At 40.5% G+C, this 22,843-nt stretch overlaps 1 protein-coding gene across 1 annotated transcript in view; it reads right to left on the reverse strand.

Moving 5' to 3' along the window:
• LOC117542596 (origin recognition complex subunit 4-like) overlaps nucleotides 1-20,929 on the reverse strand; it is a 32,609-nt gene extending 11,680 nt beyond the window's left edge. The window contains exons 1-3 of the mRNA XM_034210358.1: nucleotides 20,913-20,929; nucleotides 17,946-18,329; nucleotides 12,583-12,966 (exon numbers count right to left, since the gene is read on the reverse strand). Of these exons, the coding sequence (XP_034066249.1) occupies nucleotides 12,583-12,966; nucleotides 17,946-18,288 (727 nt within the window). The 5' untranslated portion in view covers nucleotides 18,289-18,329; nucleotides 20,913-20,929. The remainder of the gene's footprint in view (nucleotides 1-12,582; nucleotides 12,967-17,945; nucleotides 18,330-20,912) is intronic.
• Nucleotides 20,930-22,843: the final 1,914 nt, after the last annotated feature.

The following is a 22,843-nucleotide window of genomic DNA, read 5'->3' on the forward strand; positions in this document are numbered from 1 at the left end:
CTCCCCTCTCTCGTGCACGCGCTAGCTGCCAGAGCATGTAAGAAAACGAGAAGCATGGCTGCAAGTGGGAGTGCAGCTGCCGCTGCGCCTCGGCTTGTTGACAAAAAAGACGCCAGAAGCGAAATTTGGAAGTATTTGAGCTATATCTCTGACAGTGAGGGCAAGCCTACGGACACCACGAGGCCTGTCTGTGAGACATGTATTAATTTTATTTAATACGAATTCTTGTCATTTATTTTATTTATTGTTCTCATTGTTTAAAAGGTTATGTTATGGTTATGGTTCTGGTGTGAAATAAAGCACAATAATTACATTTAAGACTGTTTCCCTTTTTTTAAGAAAAGTATCAAAAAAGAATCGGAATCGCAATTCTTGACTTGGTATCGAAACCAAAATGTTGGTACCGTGACAACACTAGCTACTCCTGACAGTTAAACCTGATATTTAGTAGGTCTGTTAAGTATTGAATGCTGATAATTCTGACGTAATTTGGCCGGTCAAAGTTGTTTGGGCTCGGATAAAATCGCTCTGTTACTTTCGTCCCGTGTTACTTTCGTCCCGTGTTACTTTCGTCCCGGCTCTCCCTATGTGTGTATGTGTGGTGTCAGGTGTCAGTATGAGAGGATGACAGCGCGTCTAATTTTGATGTGACCCAAGAGCCAATCACAATAATACCTGCGATGCAGTGAACCAATCACCTTTGAGGGGGGGAAAACCTATCGTTGATTAAACACTATCCAGTGTTTCCCCTACCATTGTGTTGGAGGGGCGCTGCGCCCCGCCAACGGAGCCCCGCGCCCCCCCCCTGAAATTCAAGGTGTTTCAAAAATATATATAATATATATTTTTTTAAATATATATATAGCACCAAATTGCAAATAATCTATAACTACTGTCACTTTTCACATTGAACATGTGCTCTTTTATTAAATAAACTAAACGCTTTCATTTTAAGTTGTGAGTTTAGTGTTTTTGACCCTAAGAAACACTGATGCAATAATCAATAACAATAATCCACAGCTCCTCTCTCTGCTCCAGAGGATTTAAAAAATATATATCCCAATGCCACAAAGATGCATCAGTGACGTGGTTGAAATCTTGTCTCCAGAAAACAAAAAACTGAAACAAGCGTTATCAGTGACTGTGTGTTTGATGTGGCTCTTTGCAGTAACATAGAAAAAATGTGGCTCTTAACCTCTGACTGGTTGGCCACCCCTGCCCTAGAAGCTCCGTAAAGGTACGTGTTGTGATGTCTGTGTTTGCTTCCCCTGTCGCGAGTTCGGATCACTCAGTGATGATACTATATACCTAAATAATCTGTGGAACATCAGCTTTAATCGGATATCTTGTATGTGCAGCTACGACAAGTAATAAGGGTACTTTTATCTTGAGTTCTGTGCCAATGGCCATTAGCATTTTTCGCTAAGGGGTCATTTAGATGCTTCTTATGAAACTTGTGTTTTGTTTTGGTAAAAATGGTTTGTATCGTCAGTTAGCTGAGATTATTCCCGTTAATCTGGTAAAACATATTAATAGGTTCTTAAATATTAAGATCCCCTGAGACCAGTAGCGTGGCATGGGAAACAAATTAGGGGAAGCCAATAATACGTCCTTTCTTTTGGGTCGGGGGTCTGGTGGTCAATATAATAACGTAACCAGATGAGTGATTACAGCACCCGGTATCATTTTACACACATTTATTTGTATCATACAGATGCAGGACTTACACACGCCCAGGCCCGGTTCTACGGGGGTGCATAAGGGTGCATTGCACCCTCAGTTGAGTTGTTATGCACCCTCATTTGAAAAATTAAAAGTGAAAAAAAAATTAACAGTGAATTTTTTTTTTTATTATTAAAAGTGAAAGATATTACATATATAATAACAATAGTAATAATAATAATAATAATAATAATAATATAGTTGAAATAAAATAAATTGTAATTGTGGTTAAATAACATTGTCTGCTGCATTTATTTGGTCAATTTAAATGGTAAGTAACGTTATTATGTCAGGTGCGCGTGACCTGTGCCGCTGCGTGTTCATCATCTGCAAGGTGCTTACACAGCAGTCAATGATGGAACTCAGAAAATGGTTAAAACAACCAGCCCTTATCGCCAGCAGTAACACTGCATCTACTGCAGGTAATAACAGTTCAGATCATGGGGAGATTACATTACCCGCGGCCACTGTCGTGGACACTAACGTCTTCCCGCCCGACTCGCCGGCTTTGCCCACGGAGGCGGAGCAGCCGCAGCCGTCTTCGTTGCCCCAAACACCGCCACCCCTCGGCGGCCCGCAAGTGCCAGAGGACCTCGGCAAAACAGAGCCTGCCCAGGTATATTAAAAAAGTACCCAACTCGCCTGTACAGTGGGGTAAGGTGCTCATTTTGCAGCTCATGGTTTCACAACAGAGATTGGCTGGAATATTCCTCAAAAAAATATGCCATTTTCTGCTATGCATAGACATTTCGGTCTTGAAAGGGGAGTGATTTGTAAAATATCCATAAAGAAATAGTAAATCTGCTTACAGTTCTGTTTCATATGAGTGATTTGTAAAATATCCATAAAGAAATAGTAAATCTGCTTACAGTTCTGTTTCATATGGGTGTTGAGTATCCATAGATCTCTTCATTTTGCTCTCAAAGTGCACCAAATTGATGCATTTAACTTCAATATTTAAAAAAAAATCTTCCCGGGGGAGCACGGACCCCCCTAGAGGAGGTGAGGACCCCCTAGAGGGTGTTAGGTCCACTCCCCACTTATAAAAATAGCACTTTACCCACTGCACCCCTCTCTAATCTCATGCCCCGGCCACACTGAGGGACGAAAACGGCTAAACGCATAGGATTAACGCAAACGCAATCGCAAAAAAGCTTCCGTCCACACGCAATAGTCATCCGGATAGTGTCTGTCCACACGAGACAGCTCCGTTTAGCTCCAACCGCTGGAGAAGCTGCAGTACATCTGCAGGAGCCTGTACGTGGCGCTGTAACTTCCTCCACAAAAGCAGCGAAGAAGCATGGTTGTCATGGTTGCCCTTCTGTTTATTCTCCGCGGTGGGGGCCGAGGGAACCGGGCAGAGTTTTTCGCCAGTCAACGTGTATTAAAGTTTCAATCTTCCGACAAAATTATAAAAGTGCCGGTCAAAGGTCTTCTTTGTTATTTATTGAGCTTTAAAACAAATGAATAACGAATCTATATATTATAATAATAAAATACATGGAGCCTCTCTTTTTCCTCCCTCTCTTCGGACAGCGCCAGTGTCTGTTTCATGTAGCAGCTGATCCAGTAATGAGTGACCCGGCCGACAGTAAAAATAAACATATTTATATCTAGTTTAGGTAGTTTGAGAGGTAATTAAAATAGCTAAGGGTGATGATCGGACTTGAAGTGTGTGTTTTACTCCGTTCACCACCGCATCACAGCGGGAGGAGCTGCAGGTGAGCAGAGCTGCGTGTCTCCGTCCTGTCAGATTAGATTTCACTCGCGTTTAGGTCCATATCGAGAGAAAGATAAATAATCTGAATTCAGTGTGCAGTTTACTTTGACGCGGGGGTGAGCAGCAGAGGTGGGGAGAGGCGGGGCTATTGCCTCATCATTATCAGAAAATTATCGTATAGGGCGTACACACGGAGCCGTTGGACCCCCCAGAGCGTTGCGTATGCCGTTCTATCCACCTTGGGACCCGTTATCGTTTACGCAGTCGTTTAGTGCCGTATTCGGTCGTCCTCACGTGGCCGAACGGTCTATATGACACTAAACAGTAACGCAAACGACCGTTTTCGTCCTCGTGTGGCCGGGGCATCAGTTGCACCCTTAGTCATTTTGTTCTGGAACCGGGCCTGCACACGCCTGTTATCTAACCGACATGTCCGCACGCACTCTCCAGCCGAAACTCTAATAAGCATTAATTCACAAACTAAATCAGGAGACCTTAAACGTTTTACGTCCGATTCGCTCCTTTTTTCCTCGCTGTACACAGCTTCAGTTTGGGCATTAGCCTGTCATCAGATTGTATTTGTTGTTGCTGCTTTAGCGGAAGTTTAGTACAATTGTGTTTGATTAAATACTCCAAATCTCCACCCTACATAATTGCACTTGCTTCAGTTGCTTGCTTCTTTCAAACGGCAGTGAGAGTGGTGCAGTGACGCTATCTATCTTCTATCGATTAGATTTATGATTCGAAAATTATAAAAGTAGAGTAGACATGTGGATATTATCCGGCTGAACAAAACGTGCATTTATCTAACAGGTTCGTTTTCCACTGACCTTATTTCGAGCTATTTTCCAAAATCCTATGGAGAAATCCCATTGCTTTTTTGTAGAGGGAAACCGAGCGCAGCTTACTTCCGGGTTTTAGGACGAGTCACTGCAACACTAAATTGATTGGATTGTGAGGCATGGCCCTGACTTATCAAATGTTGGCAGGGGCTTGACGTGAGCCTTGTCTGATTGGTCAATCCCTCCATTTTTTTCACCAAGGGAAGCCAATTTCGGCTGGCCTCCTCCCGCAACAGAAAGTGCAATCTACTGTTTCACCATCACATCTAGAGGGGCGCTGTTTCACTCTTTGTAAAATACTCAATGAGAATGGGGGAGAGACGGGCCGGCAGCAACACACAACAAAGAATTTCCGAAACTAAACGAAGTGTTCTTATTTATTTATTCAAATTATAACTACAATCAGAAAAAAAACAGAGGAAGCCTGGCTTCCCTTGGCCTCAAGGAGAAAACGCCACTGCCTGAGACACAGGCCCAATCCCAAACCACTCCCTCGACCCTACCCCTCCGTGATGGAGTGAACTCCGTCTGCAGCCACACTCGCAGCTCAACGAGGCTCCCTCCTGTCAGATGGAGGGAGTAAATACAGCAGCAAGCTTTGGGACGGCCTCCCCTCTATCCGGCAGAAACAGGAAATGCCGTAACTGTATGTAACAACGGCTTCAAATCAGCATCTCTTAGACAAAAAGTTTAAATGAATAACTCAAATAAAACTCCAAACATCTTTCATTGTGTTTCAAAGCTCTTTTAGTTTTAAACCTGATGTTTATAAGCTTCTTAGTTTTTGCAACGGTATACACAACTTTATAATAAAATGCACACATTTACCTTTTTCTAGACTAAACACAGGTATGATCCTAAGTTAAAAACATGAGGTTATCAATCATGAGGTTGTTAACATCGCAATTTATCAGTGGATGTTTGCTGGAACTACTTGTAAACAGCGTGTTTCCTGATGGACACACACAGCGTGACTCCGGTCAGGTAGAGACCGGTGTCAGTACCAGATATGTTCGGGTGTATTTCCGTCGCATCCGTCATCCGTCATATTCGTCATATTTTACGGCAACTCAAGAGGGCCATCACGGTCAAATTCCGAACATTTAAACATAGCCGACACTTCATTCTTTACTTTTTCCGTTATTATATGTAGAAGATTATACTTTTTCTCCGTCATGTTGTTTCCATAGCAACAACTTCAAACAATAACAACTAACCGCTAGCCGCAAAGCTAGCATCACAGCCACTGCTCCGTTTTCGGAGACTTTGCACACGTTTTCACAAACATGTTCACACGCTAGGAGTACTTCCACTAGCTTCGTCTTGATCTGTAGATGTGATTTGATGTGTCGTGTGTCCCCCAACTCCTCTCCAAAGTTCAGATATTTAATAAAATACTCAGGGGAGTTTCCGGAATTTTCATGCCCAAGCACTAGGCCCTGGGTAAATTAAGAGGCTGATCTCGGGCACTTTTGTCCACTTTCCCTGGTGGTCGAAACTCAAGCCAGACATCCCTGGAATCGTCTCGGAGAGTAGATGATCAGTGGGGCCTTGTTTTTACTGAATGATGTGTTTTTTTATGGGGAATTCAAATATGAGCTTATTTTTAGGATTTTCGGAGACTTTGCACACGTTTTCACAAACATTTTCACGCTAGGAGTATGGGAGTACTTCCATTCGCTTCGCCTTGATCTGTAGATGTGATTTGATGTGTCGTGTGTCACCCAACTCCTCTCCAAAGTTCAGATATTTAATAAAATACTCAGGGGAGTTTCCTGAATTTTCATGCCCAAAGCCAAGCACTAGGCCCTGGGTAAATTAAGAGGCTGATCTCGGGCACTTTTGTCCACTTTCCCTGGTGGCCGAAACTCAAGCCAGACATCCATGGAATCGTCTCAGAGAGTAGATGATCAGTGGGGCCTTGTTTTTACTGAATGATGTGTTTTTTTTTAATGGGGAATTCAAATATGAGCTTATTTTTAGGATTTTCGGAGACTTTGCACACGTTTTCACAAACATTTTCACGCTAGGAGTATGGGAGTACTTCCATTCGCTTCGCCTTGATATGTAGATGTGATTTGATGTGTCGTGTGTCTCCCAACTCCTCTCCAAAGTTCAGATACTATATACAAATACTAAAAGGTAAATAAAACATTAAACATAATGGCAAAATAACAACCTGAAATATATATATTCTATCTACACATTTCGTAATTATCTAATCTAGTGGCCTGATAACAGTGTTGGCTAAAGTAACGCAGAATATATATATATTTTTAAATTGTAAATAATTAGAAACATTATTTATGTGCACAAGTACATGGGACCACACCATAGCACCCCACACATAACAAGCTGTCCCGAGTTCCTCCGGCTGCAGTTCCGCAGACGGCCGGTGTGTGGCAGCAGAGCGCTGGGAGCAGAGGGAGGTGAGTATATGACGGAAGACGGATGCGACGGAAATACACCCGAACATATCTGGTAGCCCGAACATATCTGGTAGCCCGAACATATCTGGTACTGACACCGGTCTCAAGTCAGCACCGCTGCAGACTCGCTGTTTGAGGGCTTGATAGCCCACTCCCCCTCCACACTCGTTGCTTTGGAACAGCCCTCAATATGGCGGACCCTCCGCGTGAACTCGCAAACGGAGGGGTAGGGTGTAGGGTAGGGCTGTGCAATTAATCGTATTTTAATCGCGATTACGATTATGGCTTGCGACGATTAGGAAAACAGCATAATTGACAAAATACGATTATTTTGCTGGGTGCGCTTTCGCCCCTCCCTAAAAGCCCACTCGGCCACGTGGGAGTGACATGTGTTGTGAGTGTTCAGCGCAAGCGAAGATGTCAGAACAAGAGCAGCAACTAGTTAAAAAGAAGGGTCGCGGGGAGATTCCCAGTCGATCGCGAGATGTGTCTAAAAATAGAACAACAATATTCTGTTTTATCGTTAATGTCCTGTAACATAATGTTCCCGTGCCAGAATAATGCACTTGAACGCATCAAAGCTTTGTGATTGGCCGGCCTCACCCCATGTGTCCGGGCGTGGCTGGTGAGCAGTGCACTAGTTCGCTGACGTTGTCCGTGTCAACAGCATGGATGGTCAACAGGAGTGACAGTCCGCACACACACAAGACCGCAATTATGGCAGAAGCAAAAAAGCCCAAAATATATAATTTTCACTCCAAGTGGGAGGATCATTATTTTTGTATCTATTCCAATTCAAAGTCCATCTGTCTCATCTGCAATGCGAGCGTGGCTTTATCGAAGAAGGGTAATTTAGGAGCGGCATTTCAAAACAGTGCACAAACGCTACGAGACGGAATTCCCTCCTAATTCTGCCCTACGCTCCAAAAGGGGAGGGGCCTGAGAGCACAGCTAAATGCACAGCAGTCCATTTTCACCAGGCCCAACAACAAGAGCAAGGCTGCTACCAGAGCATCTTATCGTGTCAGTCACATTCTTGCGAAACACATGAAGTCTTTCGAAGACGGCGAAGTTATGAAAGAAGCTTTCCTGGAGGCTGCGACGCGCTTTTGTGGGACAGTAGCATTTCAACAGGTTTTTGATATAATAAAAACTCAATTTAGATACCGTTATTAATCTGCTGTAAGTTTTAGTTTGTTTGAATTTATTCATGATAATTATTGTACAAAATGGTATAAGAATGCAAACATTAAGATCTGTTCTGTTTAAATTGATTATAGTCTATCAGTTCAGAAACTAGTGTTGCTTGCATCCTATTTTAAAGGCATTTATTTGTATACTCTAATAAAATGCAACAAAAAATGGGTTTGATTCTATTAATGTTGTCTTTTTTATTGCACTGTTGCTGCAGCAGATTACTGTGTAGCTTCAGATCTGAGTTGTCTTATTAGTAAGCCTAATTTATACTTTTGTAACACTATTTTTATATAATGGCAAAGAAAGGGTTCTTCAGAGTCTTTTCTTTTTTTCCTGTGTCATATGTGGCAGCACTGCCACAAGTTCCTCTTCAGAGAGGGTCTTCAGTACAGGTGGCAATATTGTCACCTGCCTGCGCTCATCTCTGAAACCAGACCATGTAAACAGGCTGGTATTTCTTGCAAAAAATCTTTAAGAGATTACATGAGCAGCCCTACCAGCATTTGCCATGGTGGCCTAAACATTTTATTTGGTCTTAAATTGTAGTTCAACATTTATTTCCTGTTACTTCTGGACCATGACGGTTGGCCAGCCTTCAACGTTTAACTGAGTGGAATATGTTGAATATGTTTTACCAAAATGTTGGCTATATGTTAAGGAGTTTTCAGTAGGTTGTGACAGTGCACTGCAACATATTTGATTTCATTTATTTTGGTCTAATTTATTTTTATTTATCATATTAATATATGTTTAGTATGGTTTTGGAAGTGCGCTCCAACACATTTATTGATCTTGTTTATTGGTAAAATATTATTTGTTTTAAAGTTCAATAAATGGTCAATGAATAATCGTCAAAATAATCGTGATATCAATTATTGACCAAATAATCGTGATTATGATTTTTGCCATAATCGCACAGCCCTAGTGTAGGGGGCGGTTTGGGAAAAAAAAAAACAGGGTCCCCGCCGCTGGCTTTTGTGACATGAAATCCCTGTGTACAATTAAATACTTTTATCTTATCAATAAACGTAAAAGGAGACATTCCATTATAATAAGCAATCCTACCACACATCATGTGCTGTAGCAGATCACATACGAACAACATTTATTTTATAATGTTCTGTGTTTTATAAGTCATTGTAGGTTAAGAATGTGTATGTGCATGACAGAATAAACATCAGGTTCTTATATTTCAGTTCAAAGAGGCTTTTTATTTACATGACTATATGAGAAAGTGATGGAAACGACAGTGGCTGACAATGGCCCAACAATATGGAAAGTGAACCTCAAGAACTCATTATTTTCAGAAAGTTCAATAAAAATAAATGCAAAAAAGACAGATTGTATTGAGTTACACTATACTTGAACAAAGGCCCGCCCTGATATAATGTCAGGACATTTGCTCTATAGTTTCATCGTTCTTTAATGAAAACAAAAATAATTAGTTTGGACTTTTTTTATCCCTTCCAAGTCTTTCCACTGCAACCGTTTTATAGTTACACTTCATCTGGCGCACACTATCTGAAAGCTAAATGAAAACTGGATATTAGTTTATAATAACAAACTCAACATGCCAGTTTTGGTAAAAGGTTATTCATAATACTCATGACAGAAGGCAAATTCACACCGCAGTACTTTTCCAACAAAGGTTCATGAGAACTTAGTTCATGAGAACTCTTTAGTTCTCATGAACGCGTTCACACCGGAATAAGTCCCTGGGGAGGTTTAGGCAAATGAAGCCGCTGACGTCACTTCTTCTGCTTTGGGTTTACTGGCAGGCCGCAAACCACTTCCCCAGCCAGAAGTCCCCGGAGTTGGGGACTGGCTTCAGTAGAAGCTGCTGGGACTCCCAGCAGCTTCTACTGAAGCCTTCCGAGTAAATCGCCAGAACGCCGACAACTCCTCATCCTCATCTTATTTTGTGTTGCCATAAGTTAGTCTCTCTGCGCTGAGCTAATACTAATAATGCTAATGCGAGGATAATAAAATGGCGGCTTCACAAAACTTTTTGGGAGTTTTACGGGGCGTGGTTTGCAATCCGCCCAGCCAATCAGAAATAGGAACCTTTTTCTCCCACGAAAGTCCCTGCTCTCTAGCAGGGAAGGAAAAGGGGGCGAAAAGGTTCTCATGAACTAATTTTAGTTCCGGCTCTTTTTGGTGTGAACGCAACATTTCGGAACTAAAGTGGGAAAAGTACTGCGGTGTGAACGCGCCTATAGATAAAGAAAACAAATCAAGCACAATAAAACAAGGTGGACATGTGTAAGAGAAAACAAGAGCTGCTGAATATCTAGCCCAGCCGACGGACAAAATGTTTAAAACAGGATTCATTGACAGGTTTGTCTTCTATGTTTTAAACAGCAAGTACTACAGCAACTTTTTGGTCCGACCGGGATTGTTCATCTGGCCTGGTTCGTGACTTCAAAGCTGGCCGCCTGATCGATGAGCGATTATTCAGTGATGTCCTCGATGCAGGGCTTGAAATTAACTTTTTTCCTCAGTGTCCCACAACTGTCCCGAATTCTACTTTGTATTGTCCCGGATATAACCAGCAGTGTCCCAAATTTAAATTTGTATCGTCGCCCCCCCCAATTATGCAGAATACATATAATTTGATACTTTTTTGTCACTTAATCATCACACCATAGACTCCGGTCCACCATGTAAGTTTAAAATACTTGTTCTTTTAAACATATGAATATTAGTCTGATCTGTTGCCTCTCCTAGAGTACAAGGGAAGAGAGTTGTTTTAAGACATGTTTTTCTATTGTTTCTCAATATCCAGACTAATTTATCATTGTCATGTCAACATAGAAGAATTCTGATTTGTATTTTTCAATTCAATATGGTATGGCTGTATGGGCTCTGTGTTTTATGATCGGAACCCTCCATCTGGCAATAAAAGTGGCATGAATGATAATAAAAAAACAGAAGTTCCATAATACAGTTTACTAAATGTATCTGTTTTCAGTTCTAATTACAAGTTATCCTCACAAGTCAGTAGTACTATAGGAATATAAATTGATCTTCTATCTTCATTCATGATTGTCAATCATCTTGCTCTCACTCATTCACCCCCCCCCCCTAGGCACAAAAACAACTGGAACATTACTCTCTCTTAACATGACACATTAGTCTCATACCAGAGTTGATTCTTGACAAACTAAAATTACCTTGCGACCCCCTTTCTAATCGTCACCCAATCTGACTGACGTTCTAGACCCAAAAAAACTAAAACACTAAAAAAAGATGAAAAGCTAAATGATTAGCTAAATGCCTTACGTTTTTGCAGCTAAAGATTTTAGCCTGGTCACTGACTGGCTGACAAAGAAAATACAAAAATGATCGGCTACACCTCTTATTCTGATCAACTGTATTTCACATCATTGTCACAAACTTCAAAAGAACATGACACCACATTTTAGGACGTTTGTATGCATTGTAAGGCACACTTCAGTTAATAGCGTTAGTTAGCGCTAGCTAACGCTAGCGCTAGCTAACATTGACACTTAAGACAACTAACTTACCACAGTGGAAGACGATGCATCATGACCAGGACTTGGGATGTTTTCGTTTCGGGAGTCGGCAGAATTGGGGCTTGCATCAGGGGGCTGTTTATTCAACCACCTCAGCATTTCTTTCTACTTTTTTTTAACTGTCGTGACCGTTGCATTGGCGCGAGTCTAGCAGCAGTCAGCAGCAGAGTGGATGACGTAGAATGCATTCTATGATTTGACAGCCCAATGACTTTGCAAATAACACCCATTTTGAAGTTTACTTTTAATTTTTTTTTCACTGTCCCGAAATAGTCCCAGACAAAATAGATTTGTGTCCCAGTAGGAATTTTTATGGTCCCCGGGACATCGGGACATCGTTAATTGCGAGCCCTGCCTCGATGGACGTCTCTGCGCTCTGCTGTACTTCCTCTTCCACCGTCTGTTCTTCATTTGCCTCGTTGGAGAGTGTGGCTTCTAATTCACCTGTGGCTTTATTTTTGTTGATTGAACCCTTAGGGCTGCCCAATTTCCGTGGGGCCTCAGCATCACTTTTTGGGGGACGGCCCCTTTTCTCGGGGGTCCAACATAGGGTTTAGGTGGTGAAGAAGGGCCAGGGAAATTCTTACGTAGGTGAGCGCCTTTATTGGATTCTGTCTTGCGAGGTCGGCCACGGTTTCTGGGAGAGGCCGGTGAAGTCTCCTCAGGAGGGTCGGGACGCGGGTATTTCCTGGGCCTTCCCAGCGGCTTCCATACTCGTGGCTTATTCAGCTCCTCTGGTGTCGGCCGGGGGTATTTTCTTGGTCTTCCTCTTGTGGCCGGTTCTTTTCTCGGTCGACCAATCCTCCCCTTTGTGGCGCGGCATACCTTAACTGGCACCTTATATGCAGGGGATTTCTTGTTTGGAGAGCCTGTTGGTCTACCCCTTCCCCTCTTTTCATCTCCGCTCTCCTGTTCAATACTTTTTCTGGGGCTTCCCCTCAACTTCTTTGAGATGCCATTTGATGCTGCCTCCACCTTCCTGGGCCGACCTCTCTTCTTCACTGATTCCAGCATGGGTTCCTTATTGGGAGAGCCTGTTTCACTCGGACTCTCTGACTTGCGCTTCGTGGATCCTTTTGGTCGACCCCTATTTCCCTTCGGTGTATCAGCCTTTGCAGGGGTGCTGAGAGACTTACGTGGCCGGCCTCTTTTCTTAGGAGAATGTTCTGGTGAAGCGTCGTCTTCATCACTGGCCTCTTTCTGGGACCCTGAATCATCGGCATTGTTGTCTCCTGATCCTTGCTGCTCTGTGGGTTTAATGAGTTTTGGACGTCCTCTCCCTCTCGGGGTCTGTGGGGGTTCACCGTTAGAAATGCCCGAAACCATTAGGTTGGCGTCGGTAACTACAACCGTCAGCTTCTTTGGCCTTCCCCTTCCTCTTTTAGATGGACTGTCATTGGAAATGTCTACACTAGGCTCTTCATCATTGGGCGCCACATCTTCACCTGCTGTCTCGGTCGTTATTATTTCTTCTTCCATGCTGTTGCCGTCAGCTTGGACTGCTTCTGTCAGCTTTGCACCTGTACATGGAAGATTGAAAAGGACAATTTATATATAATTCATAAAACATTTTTGCATACATTAATTATATAATATTGATTATTTACTGAGTGTGAGTGAGCTTGAAAAATGTTTTGTGCAATACAAGTCATTCAATCTTACAATGAGAAATGTATTATTTTCGCTAATGTTTAAAATAAAATAAATTAACAAACTACTTTGATAGTTAATGAAACTTGGGACATTTCTCAAACAAAAATCTCAACATGTAACCCAGTGAAGATTTTATTGGTATGTTCAATCTGAATTTTTGATGAAAGATGTAAATAATATATGATTATTTTTCTTGTTGCAGAGACCTACAACTAATAATGATTTCCATGACCAAATGCTGATTTTTAAATCAAGCACTCTGAAAATATTTAAAAAAATCTTAAGGGTGTGAATTTACAATGCGCCAATAAAGAAAACTGGAACCAGGAAAAGTGGATGCCTTCACTGTTGACATGAAGTCAGAGGTAGAGAAGAGACCATGCGAGCTTTCGCTGCCACATTTTGAGCAGCCACTACTGGAAATACTTACTGATTCCCTCAGGGCACATAGACACCATTTACCAGCAAAATGATGGTAAAATAGGCAAATAGCTTGTAGATCTATTCAACAGCCCCCTTCCCCCTGAAAAACCCCCAATGAGTTGCTATTGAGTAGCTGGTAAAACTTCATTCCCCTAGCCCAGGGGTCGGCAACCCGCGGCCCACATGCGGCCCTTTAAGCCCTCTGCTCTGGCTCCCTTGAGCTTAGACAAAAATAAGAAGGAAATCAAGCTCCATGAGCGAACTATGGATAAATCAAAGAAAAGTACCGGAGGAACACAGGATTTAATTCTGTGTGGACAGAGTTATATGCTTTCACAGCAAACGATGCTGGTTTACCGGTATGTTTGATATGTAGAGAGAAGTTGTCAACGGTGGTGCAGCCTTTACTATCGAGGAACAACAAGGGAGAGGAAGACAGCTGACGATCTTCAGTCATCATTCAATGGGGTATGTAATTTATTTCCGAAAACACTTTTTGTTATATTCCATGGAATGCTCTTAACGTCCCGATAGCAATGAATATATTAAATGCTTTGACAATAAATACATACAAAAATTCATCTCTGGAAGCCGTAGTACTGTAAAAAGCACGACCAATCATCTGAGCCGGCCCGGCTAAAATAACTGGATGGCCTACCTGCCTGTCAGCCTTCCATCTGTGCACAAACTTATCTCGTGCCTTCATTGGTCATGTGCGCGTTCGTGTGTGTTGGAGGAGGGACTCTGTAAGAAAGTCTGAAGGAAGAGGCATATTTTTTCCGGTTGTGTATTTTCAAATTCTAGCGCACTCGAGCTGGTTTCTCCATTCTTACCTACCCTACCTTTAACTCTTTTTAGGGTGCAGCTATATGTTTTATTTATTTCAAAGTGGGCCCATTTTAATAATATTTTTTTTCCCTTCAAATGTGCAGAGGACTCCCCAAGTGCTGTATTTAATCTATTTTAAAGTAGGCCTGTGTATTATTTTTTAATTCTCCTTATAATAGTTATTTGTTTCTTATTAGAGGTTAACAGTTTTATATCATGTAATAAATCGCCTAATAAATGCAAAAAAACTGTAGTTTTTGTCTGATGTAACAATAAAAAACTATGAAATAAGTTTTGCTGCTCCAGACAAAAAAATGTTTTGGAAAAAGGAGCAAAATGGCTCTTTTGGTCAAAAAGGTTGCAGACCCCTGCCCTAGCCTCTGGCCAGTGGACTAAAATATATATGTTGTACCTTTGATCAATTTATAAAAGCTTTAAAATTGTCTTTATATCAGTAAAATATTCGAATTATTAATTTGTTAAAAAATAAAATGTCTGACAAAATGTATACCATTACAATTTTGTAAAAAAATTAAAAAGGGGAGGGGTCATAAACAATCTACATAGACGACATATTCTGAAGAATAAAGAACACATTTAAATACATGATAATAAATGTAAATAAAACGGGTTTTTTTTCCTTTAAAAAAGTGTTAATGTATTTGTATCCGCGTTTCATTTAAAGCTGTTTTTTGTACATGTATTAAATGGACTACGATATTTCAGCGGCAGGAAGGCGCACCGATATTAAAGGAAGCTAACCATAACATGCACATGATTATCAATGAGTTCGTAAACTGCGTATTCAAAATCAAGTTAAAAAATCTGGAAAATATTTTAAAAAGTCGTAAGTCTCTCATACCTTTTGTGCTGTATTTAAAGCACTAAAGATTTGTAGAAATGTAGGGCCTTAACAACCACTGCGAATGTGGACTAGATTGTTTTCCAGGTAATAGTCAGCTTCAACATCCGCGGCGAAGGAGAGTAGCCAGCGGCGGGAAGCAGAAATAAATCAGCAATTGACAAAGTGCATACCTGCAAACCTCACCTTAAAGAAATCTTCTGTAGGATTCAATCTTCTTGTTCATAAATTCATCGATAACCCACACAGCCCGTGAAGTAAAAGTCCGGGCGTATTGTTGCTGTGATGGCTGTTTAAATTTGCGACCACTTCCGGTTGTCCGAGGTTTTAAGGAATCCCTGAAGGAAACAGTAGCGCAGAGTTTCAGTTCCGCTTCAGCAGCGACCCTTTTGACTTCCAGACACTAATTGTGATTTGACTACTGTAACCTACATATAACACGTGTATACCCACATTTGCTACTTTAATTAGTTACATCTGCTATCTGCAGCCCCAATACAGCATAGTCCTCCCTCTGTGATTATTTTAGTTCGATACACTTTATTGTAAATAATGATATTGGTTTCTATATAGTACCTTGCACCTTTAAACTGTGTATTATTTCAACTGTTTTTAATTATATTGAACAGAGCACATGAACATGTATAGATATAAACAAACAATTAAAGTACATTTTTACTACATTAATAATATTTCATTATAGTACATATAATATGCACATCCCTGTATATAAACCCACAATTGTATTTTCATTAAGAGAAAACAAGTAATACTAATTAAATCAAACAAAAGGGAAGGGCAGGTCTTCATGCAGTCAGACTGGTGCAGGGGATTTTGTTAAAAAGAATCCAGGAAAGACTGACATATCTTGTATTTATTAACACATCCCTGGCTAAAATATCTCAGCTCCTCCAATTGCAAGTGTGTCATTACATACAACCTACCTTTCGATTTCTTATTTAATATTTTAAGTAGATACTTTGGTATCTAAACAATGCTTTTGTTACTGGCATTTTGAAAAGTGCTGTATAAATAAAGTTATTATTATTGTTCTACTGCTTTTGTGACATGAAATCCCTGTGTACAATTAAATACTTTTATCTTATCAATAAACGTAAAAGGAGACATTCCATTATAAGCAATCCTTCCACACATCATGTGCTGTAGCAGATCACATACGAACAACATTTATTTTATAATGTTCTGTGTTTTATAAGTCATTGTAGGTTAAGAATGTGTATGTGCATGACAGAATAAACATCAGGTTCTTATATTTCAGTTCAAAGAGGCTTTTTATTTACATGACTATATGAGAAAGTGATGGAAACGACAGTGGCTGACAATGGCCCAACAATATGGAAAGTGAACCTCAAGAACTCATTATTTTCAGAAAGTTCAATAAAAATAAATGCAAAAAAGACAGATTGTATTGAGTTACACTATACTTGAACAAAGGCCCGCCCTGATGTAATGTCAGGACATTTGCTCTATAGTTTCATCGTTCTTTAATGAAAACAAAAAGAATTAGTTTGGACTTTTTTTATCCCTTCCAAGTCTTTCCACTGCAACCGTTTTATAGTTACACTTCATCTGGCGCACACTATCTGAAAGCTAAATGAAAACTGGATATCAGTTTATAATAACAAACTCAACAAGCCAGTTTTGGTAAAAGGTTATTAGTACTACTCATGACAGAAAAAAGGATATAAAGAATACAAATCAAGCACAATAAAACAAGGTGGACATGTGTAAGAGAAAACAAGAGCTGCTGAATATCTAGCCCAGCCGACGGACAAAATGTTTAAAACAGGATTCATTGACAGGTTTGTCTTCTATGTTTTAAACAGCAAGTACTACAGCAACTTTTTGGTCCGACCGGGATTGTTCATCTTGCCTGGTTCGTGACTTCAAAGTTGGCCGCCTGATCGATGAGCGATTATTCAGTGATGTCCTCGATGGACGTCTCTGCGCTCTGCTGCACTTCCTCTTCCACCGTCTGTTCTTCATTTGCCTCGTTGGAGAGTGTGGCTTCCAATTCACTTGTGGCTTTATTTTTGTTGATTGAACCCTTAGGGCTGCCCAATTCCCGTGGGGCCTCAGCATCACTTTTTGGGGGACGGCCCCTTTTTCTCGGGGGTCCAACATAGGGTTTAGGTGGTGAAGAAGGGCCAGGGAAATTCTTACGTAGGTGAGCGCCTTTATTGGATTCTGTCTTGCGAGGTCGGCCACGGTTTCTGGGAGAGGCCGGTGAAGTCTCCTCAGGAGGGTCGGGACGCGGGTATTTCCTGGGCCTTCCCAGCGGCTTCCATACTCGTGGCTTATTCAGCTCCTCTGGTGTCGGCCGGGGGTATTTTCTTGGTCTTCCTCTTGTGGCCGGTTCTTTTCTCGGTCGACCAATCCTCCCCTTTCTGGCGCGGCCTACCTTAACTGGCACCTTATATGCAGGGGATTTCTTGTTTGGAGAGCCTGTTGGTCTACCCCTTCCCCTCTTTTCATCTCCGCTCTCCTGTTCAATACTTTTTCTGGGGCTTCCCCTCAACTTCTTTGAGATGCCATTTGATGCTGCCTCCACCTTCCTGGGCCGACCTCTCTTCTTCACTGATTCCAGCATGGGTTCCTTATTGGGAGAGCCTGTTTCACTCGGACTCTCTGACTTGCGCTTCGTGGATCCTTTTGGTCGACCCCTATTTCCCTTCGGTGTATCAGCCTTTGCAGGGGTGCTGAGCAACTTACGTGGCCGGCCTCTTTTCTTAGGAGAATGTTCTAGTGAAGCGTCGTCTTCATCACTGGCCTCTTTCTGGGACCCTGAATCATCGGCATTGTTGTCTCCTGATCCTTGCTGCTCTGTGGGTTTAATGAGTTTTGGACGTCCTCTCCCTCTCGGGGTCTGTGGGGGTTCACCGTTAGAAATGCCCGAAACCATTAGGTTGACGTCGGTAACTACAACCTTCAGCTTCTTTGGCCTTCCCCTTCCTCTTTTAGATGGACTGTCATTTGAAATGTCTACACTAGGCTCTTCATCATTGGGCGCCACATCTTCACCTGCTGCCTCGGTCTTTATTATTTCTTCTTCCATGCTGTTGCCGTCAGCTTGGACTGCTTCTGTCAGCTTTGCACCTGTACATGGAAGATTGAAAAGCACAATTTATTTATAATTCATAAAACATTTTTTGCATACATTAATTATATAATATTGATTATTTACTGAGTGTGAGTGAGCTTGAAAAATGTTTTGTGCAATACAAGTCATTAAATCTTACAATGAGAAATGTATTATTTTCGCTAATGTTTAAAATAAAATAAATTAACAAACTACTTTGATAGTTAATGAAACTTGGGACATTTCTCAAACAAAAATCTCAACATGTAACCCAGTGAAGATTTTATTGGTATGTTCAATCTGAATTTTTGATGAAAGATGTAAATAATATATGATTGATTTTCCTTGTTGCAGAGACCTACAACTAATAATGATTTCCATGACCAAATGCTGATTTTTAAATCAAGCACTCTGAAAATATTTAAAAATCTTAAGGGTGTGAATTTACAATGCGCCAATAAAGAAAACTGGAACCAGGGAAAGTGGATGCCTTCACTGTTGACATGAAGTCAGAGGTAGAGAAGAGACATGCGAGCTTTCGCTGCCACATTTTGAGCAGCCACTACTGGAAATACTTACTGATTCCCTCAGGGCACATTGACACCATTTACCAGCAAAATGATGGTAAAATAGGCAAATAGCTTGTAGATCTATTCAACAGCCCCCTTCCCCCTGAAAAACCCCCAATGAGTTGCTATTGAGTAGCTGGTAAAACTTCATTCCCCTAGCCCAGGGGTCGGCAACCCGCGGCCCACATGCGGCCCTTTAAGCCCTCTGCTCTGGCTCCCTTGAGCTTAGACAAAATAAGAAGGAAATCAAATAAAAGTATTTGTAAGGACTATTTATATTTTGTTGCATGGATGAAAATGTTTCGTATCTTGTATTTTGAGGTGATACTGTGACACATAAATAAAAAACAAAACGGTTTTAATTAGGTCAACTAAAATATGCGTCACATCCCGGTACGGTCCCGCGCGAGCGCCTTTTCTTGGAGGCGAATAACCTGACCCCCGGCTCGATGAGCGAGCTATGGATAAATCAAAGAAAAGTACCGGAGGAACACAGGATTTAATTCTGTGTGGACAGAGTTATCTGCTTTCACAGCAAACGAAGCTGGTTTACCGGGATGTTTGATATGTAGAGAGAAGTTGTCAACGGTGGTGCAGCCTTTACGTATCGAGGAACAACAAGGGAGAGGAAGACAGCTGACGATCTTCAGTCATAATTCAATGGGGTATGTAATTTATTTCAGAAAACACTTTTTGTTATATTCCATGGAATGCTCTTAACGTCCCGATAGCAATGAATATATTAAATGCTTTGACAATAAATACATACAAAAATTCATCACTGGAAGCCGTAGGGCTGTAAAAAGCACGACCAATCATCTGAGCCGGCCCGGCTAAAATAACTGGATGGCCTACCTGCCTGTCAGCCTTCCATCTGTGCACAAACTTATCTCGTGCCCTCATTGGTCATGTGCGCGTTCGTGTGTGTTGGAGGAGGGACTCTGTAAGAAAGTCTGAAGGAAGAGGCATATTTTTTTCCGGTTGTGTATTTTCAAATTCTAGCGCACTCGAGCTGGTTTCTCCATTCTTACCTTTAACCTCTTTTTAGGGTGCAGCTATATGTTTTATTTATTTCAAAGTGGGGCCCATTTTAATAATATTTTTTGCTGTGTTTTAATTTATTTTAAAGTAGGCCCTGTGTATTATTTTTTAATTCTCATTATAATAGTTATATGTTTCTTATTAGAGTTAACAGTTTTTATATCATGTAATACATAGCCTAATAAAATGCAAAAAAAAAACTGTAGTTGTTTGTCTGATGTAAACAATAAAAAACTATGAAATAAGTTTTTGCGGCTCCAGACAAAAAAAATGTTTTGGAAAAAAGGAGCAAAATGGCTCTTTTGTCAAAAAGGTTGCAGACCCCTGCCCTAAGCCTCTGGCCAGTGGACTAAAATATATATGTTGTACCTTTGATCAATTTATAAAAAGCTTTAAAATTGTCTTTATATCAGTAAAATATTCGAATATATTATTTGTTAAAAAATAAAATGTCTGACAAAATGTAATACCATTACAATTTTGTAAAAAAATTAAAAGGGAGGGGTCATAACAATCTACATAGACGACATATTCTGAAGAATAAAGAAAACATTTAAATACATGATAATAAATGTATAATAAAACGGTTTTTTTTTCCTTTAAAAAAAGTGTTAATGTATTTGTATCCGCGTTTCATTTAAAGCTGTTTTTTGTACATGTATTAAATGGACTACTATATTTCAGCGGCAGGAAGGCGCACACGATATTAAAGGAAGCTACCATAACATGCACATGATTATCAATGAGTTCGTAAACTGCGTATTCAAAATCAAGTAAAAATCTGGAAAATATTTTAAAAAGTCGTAAGTCTCTCATACCTTTTGTGCTGTATTTAAAGCACTAAAGTTTGTAGAAATGTAGGGCCTTAACAACCACTGCGAATGTGGACTAGATTGTTTTCCAGGTAATAGTCAGCTTCAACATCCGCGGCGAAGGAGAGTAGCCAGCGGCGGGAAGCAGAAATAAATCAGCAATTGACAAAGTGCATACCTGCAAACCTCACCTTAAAGAAATCTTCTGTAGGATTCAATCTTCTTGTTCATAAATTCACATCGATAACCCACACAGCCCGTGAAGTAAAAGTCCGGGCGTATTGTTGCTGTGATGGCTGTTTAAATTTGCGACCACTTCCGGTTGTCCGAGGTTTTAAAGGAATCCCTGAAGGAAACAGTAGCGCAGAGTTTCAGTTCCGCTTCAGCAGCGACCCTTTTGACTTCCAGACACTAATTGTGATTTGACTACTGTAACCTACATATAACACGTGTATACCCACATTTGCCTTACTTTAATTAGTTACATCTGCTATCTGCAGCCCCAATACAGCATAGTCCTCCCTCTGTGATTATTTTAGTTCGATACACTTTATTGTAATAATGATATTGGTTTCTATATAGTACCTTGCACCTTTAAACTGTGTATTATTTCAACTGTTTTTAATTATATTGAACAGAGCACATGAACATGTATAGATATAAACAAACAATTAAAGTACATTTGTACTACATTAATAATAATATTTCATTATAGTACATATAATATGCACATCCCTGTATATAAACCCACAATTGTATTTTCATTATGAGAAAACAAGTAATACTAATTAAATCAAACAAAAGGGAAGGGCAGGTCTTCATGCAGTCAGACTGGTGCAGGGGATTTTGTTAAAAAGAATCCAGGAAAGACTGACATATCTTGTATTTATTAACACATCCCTGGCTAAAATATCTCAGCTCCTCCAATTGCAAGTGTGTCATTACATACAACCTACCTTTCGATTTCTTATTTAATATTTTAAGTAGATACTTTGGTATCTAAACAATGCTTTTGTGACGCTGTTTTGAAAAGTGCTGTATAAATAAAGTTATTATTATTGTTCTACTGCTTTTGTGACATGAAATCCCTGTGTACAATTAAATACTTTTATCTTATCAATAAACGTAAAAGGAGACATTCCATTATAATACGCAATCCTTCCACACATCATGTGCTGTAGCAGATCACATACGAACAACATTTATTTTATAATGTTCTGTGTTTTATAAGTCATTGTAGGTTAAGAATGTGTATGTGCATGACAGAATAAACATCAGGTTCTTATATTTCAGTTCAAAGAGGCTTTTTATTTACATGACTATATGAGAAAGTGATGGAAACGACAGTGGCTGACAATGGCCCAACAATATGGAAAGTGAACCTCAAGAACTCATTATTTTCAGAAAGTTCAATAAAAATAAATGCAAAAAAGACAGATTGTATTGAGTTACACTATACTTGAACAAAGGCCCGCCCTGATGTAATGTCAGGACATTTGCCTCTATAGTCTTCACATCCGTTCTTTAATGAAAAACAAAAAGAATTAGTTTGGACTTTTTTTATCCCTTCCACAGCTCTTTCCACTGCAACCGTTTTATAGTTACACTTCATCTGGCGCACACTATCTGAAAGCTAAATGAAAACTGGATATCAGTCTATAATAACAAACTCAACATGCCAGTTTTGGTAAAAGGTTATTAGTACTACTCATGACAGAAAAAAGGATATAAAGAATACAAATCAAGCACAATAAAACAAGGTGGACATGTGTAAGAGAAAACAAGAGCTGCTGAATATCTAGCCCAGCCGACGGACAAAATGTTTAAAACAGGATTCATTGACAGGTTTGTCTTCTATGTTTTAAACAGCAAGTACTACAGCAACTTTTTGGTCCGACCGGGATTGTTCATCTTGCCTGGTTCGTGACTCAAAGTGGCCGCCTGATCGATGAGCGATTATTCAGTGATGTCCTCGATGGACGTCTCTGCGCTCTGCTGCACTTCCTCTTCCACCGTCTGTTCTTCATTTGCCTCGTTGGAGAGTGTGGCTTCTAATTCACTTGTGGCTTTATTTTTGTTGATTGAACCCTTAGGGCTGCCCCAATTCCC

Source organism: Gymnodraco acuticeps, unplaced genomic scaffold (genome assembly GCF_902827175.1).
Source record: "Gymnodraco acuticeps unplaced genomic scaffold, fGymAcu1.1, whole genome shotgun sequence".
Classification (NCBI taxonomy): domain Eukaryota; kingdom Metazoa; phylum Chordata; class Actinopteri; order Perciformes; family Bathydraconidae; genus Gymnodraco; species Gymnodraco acuticeps.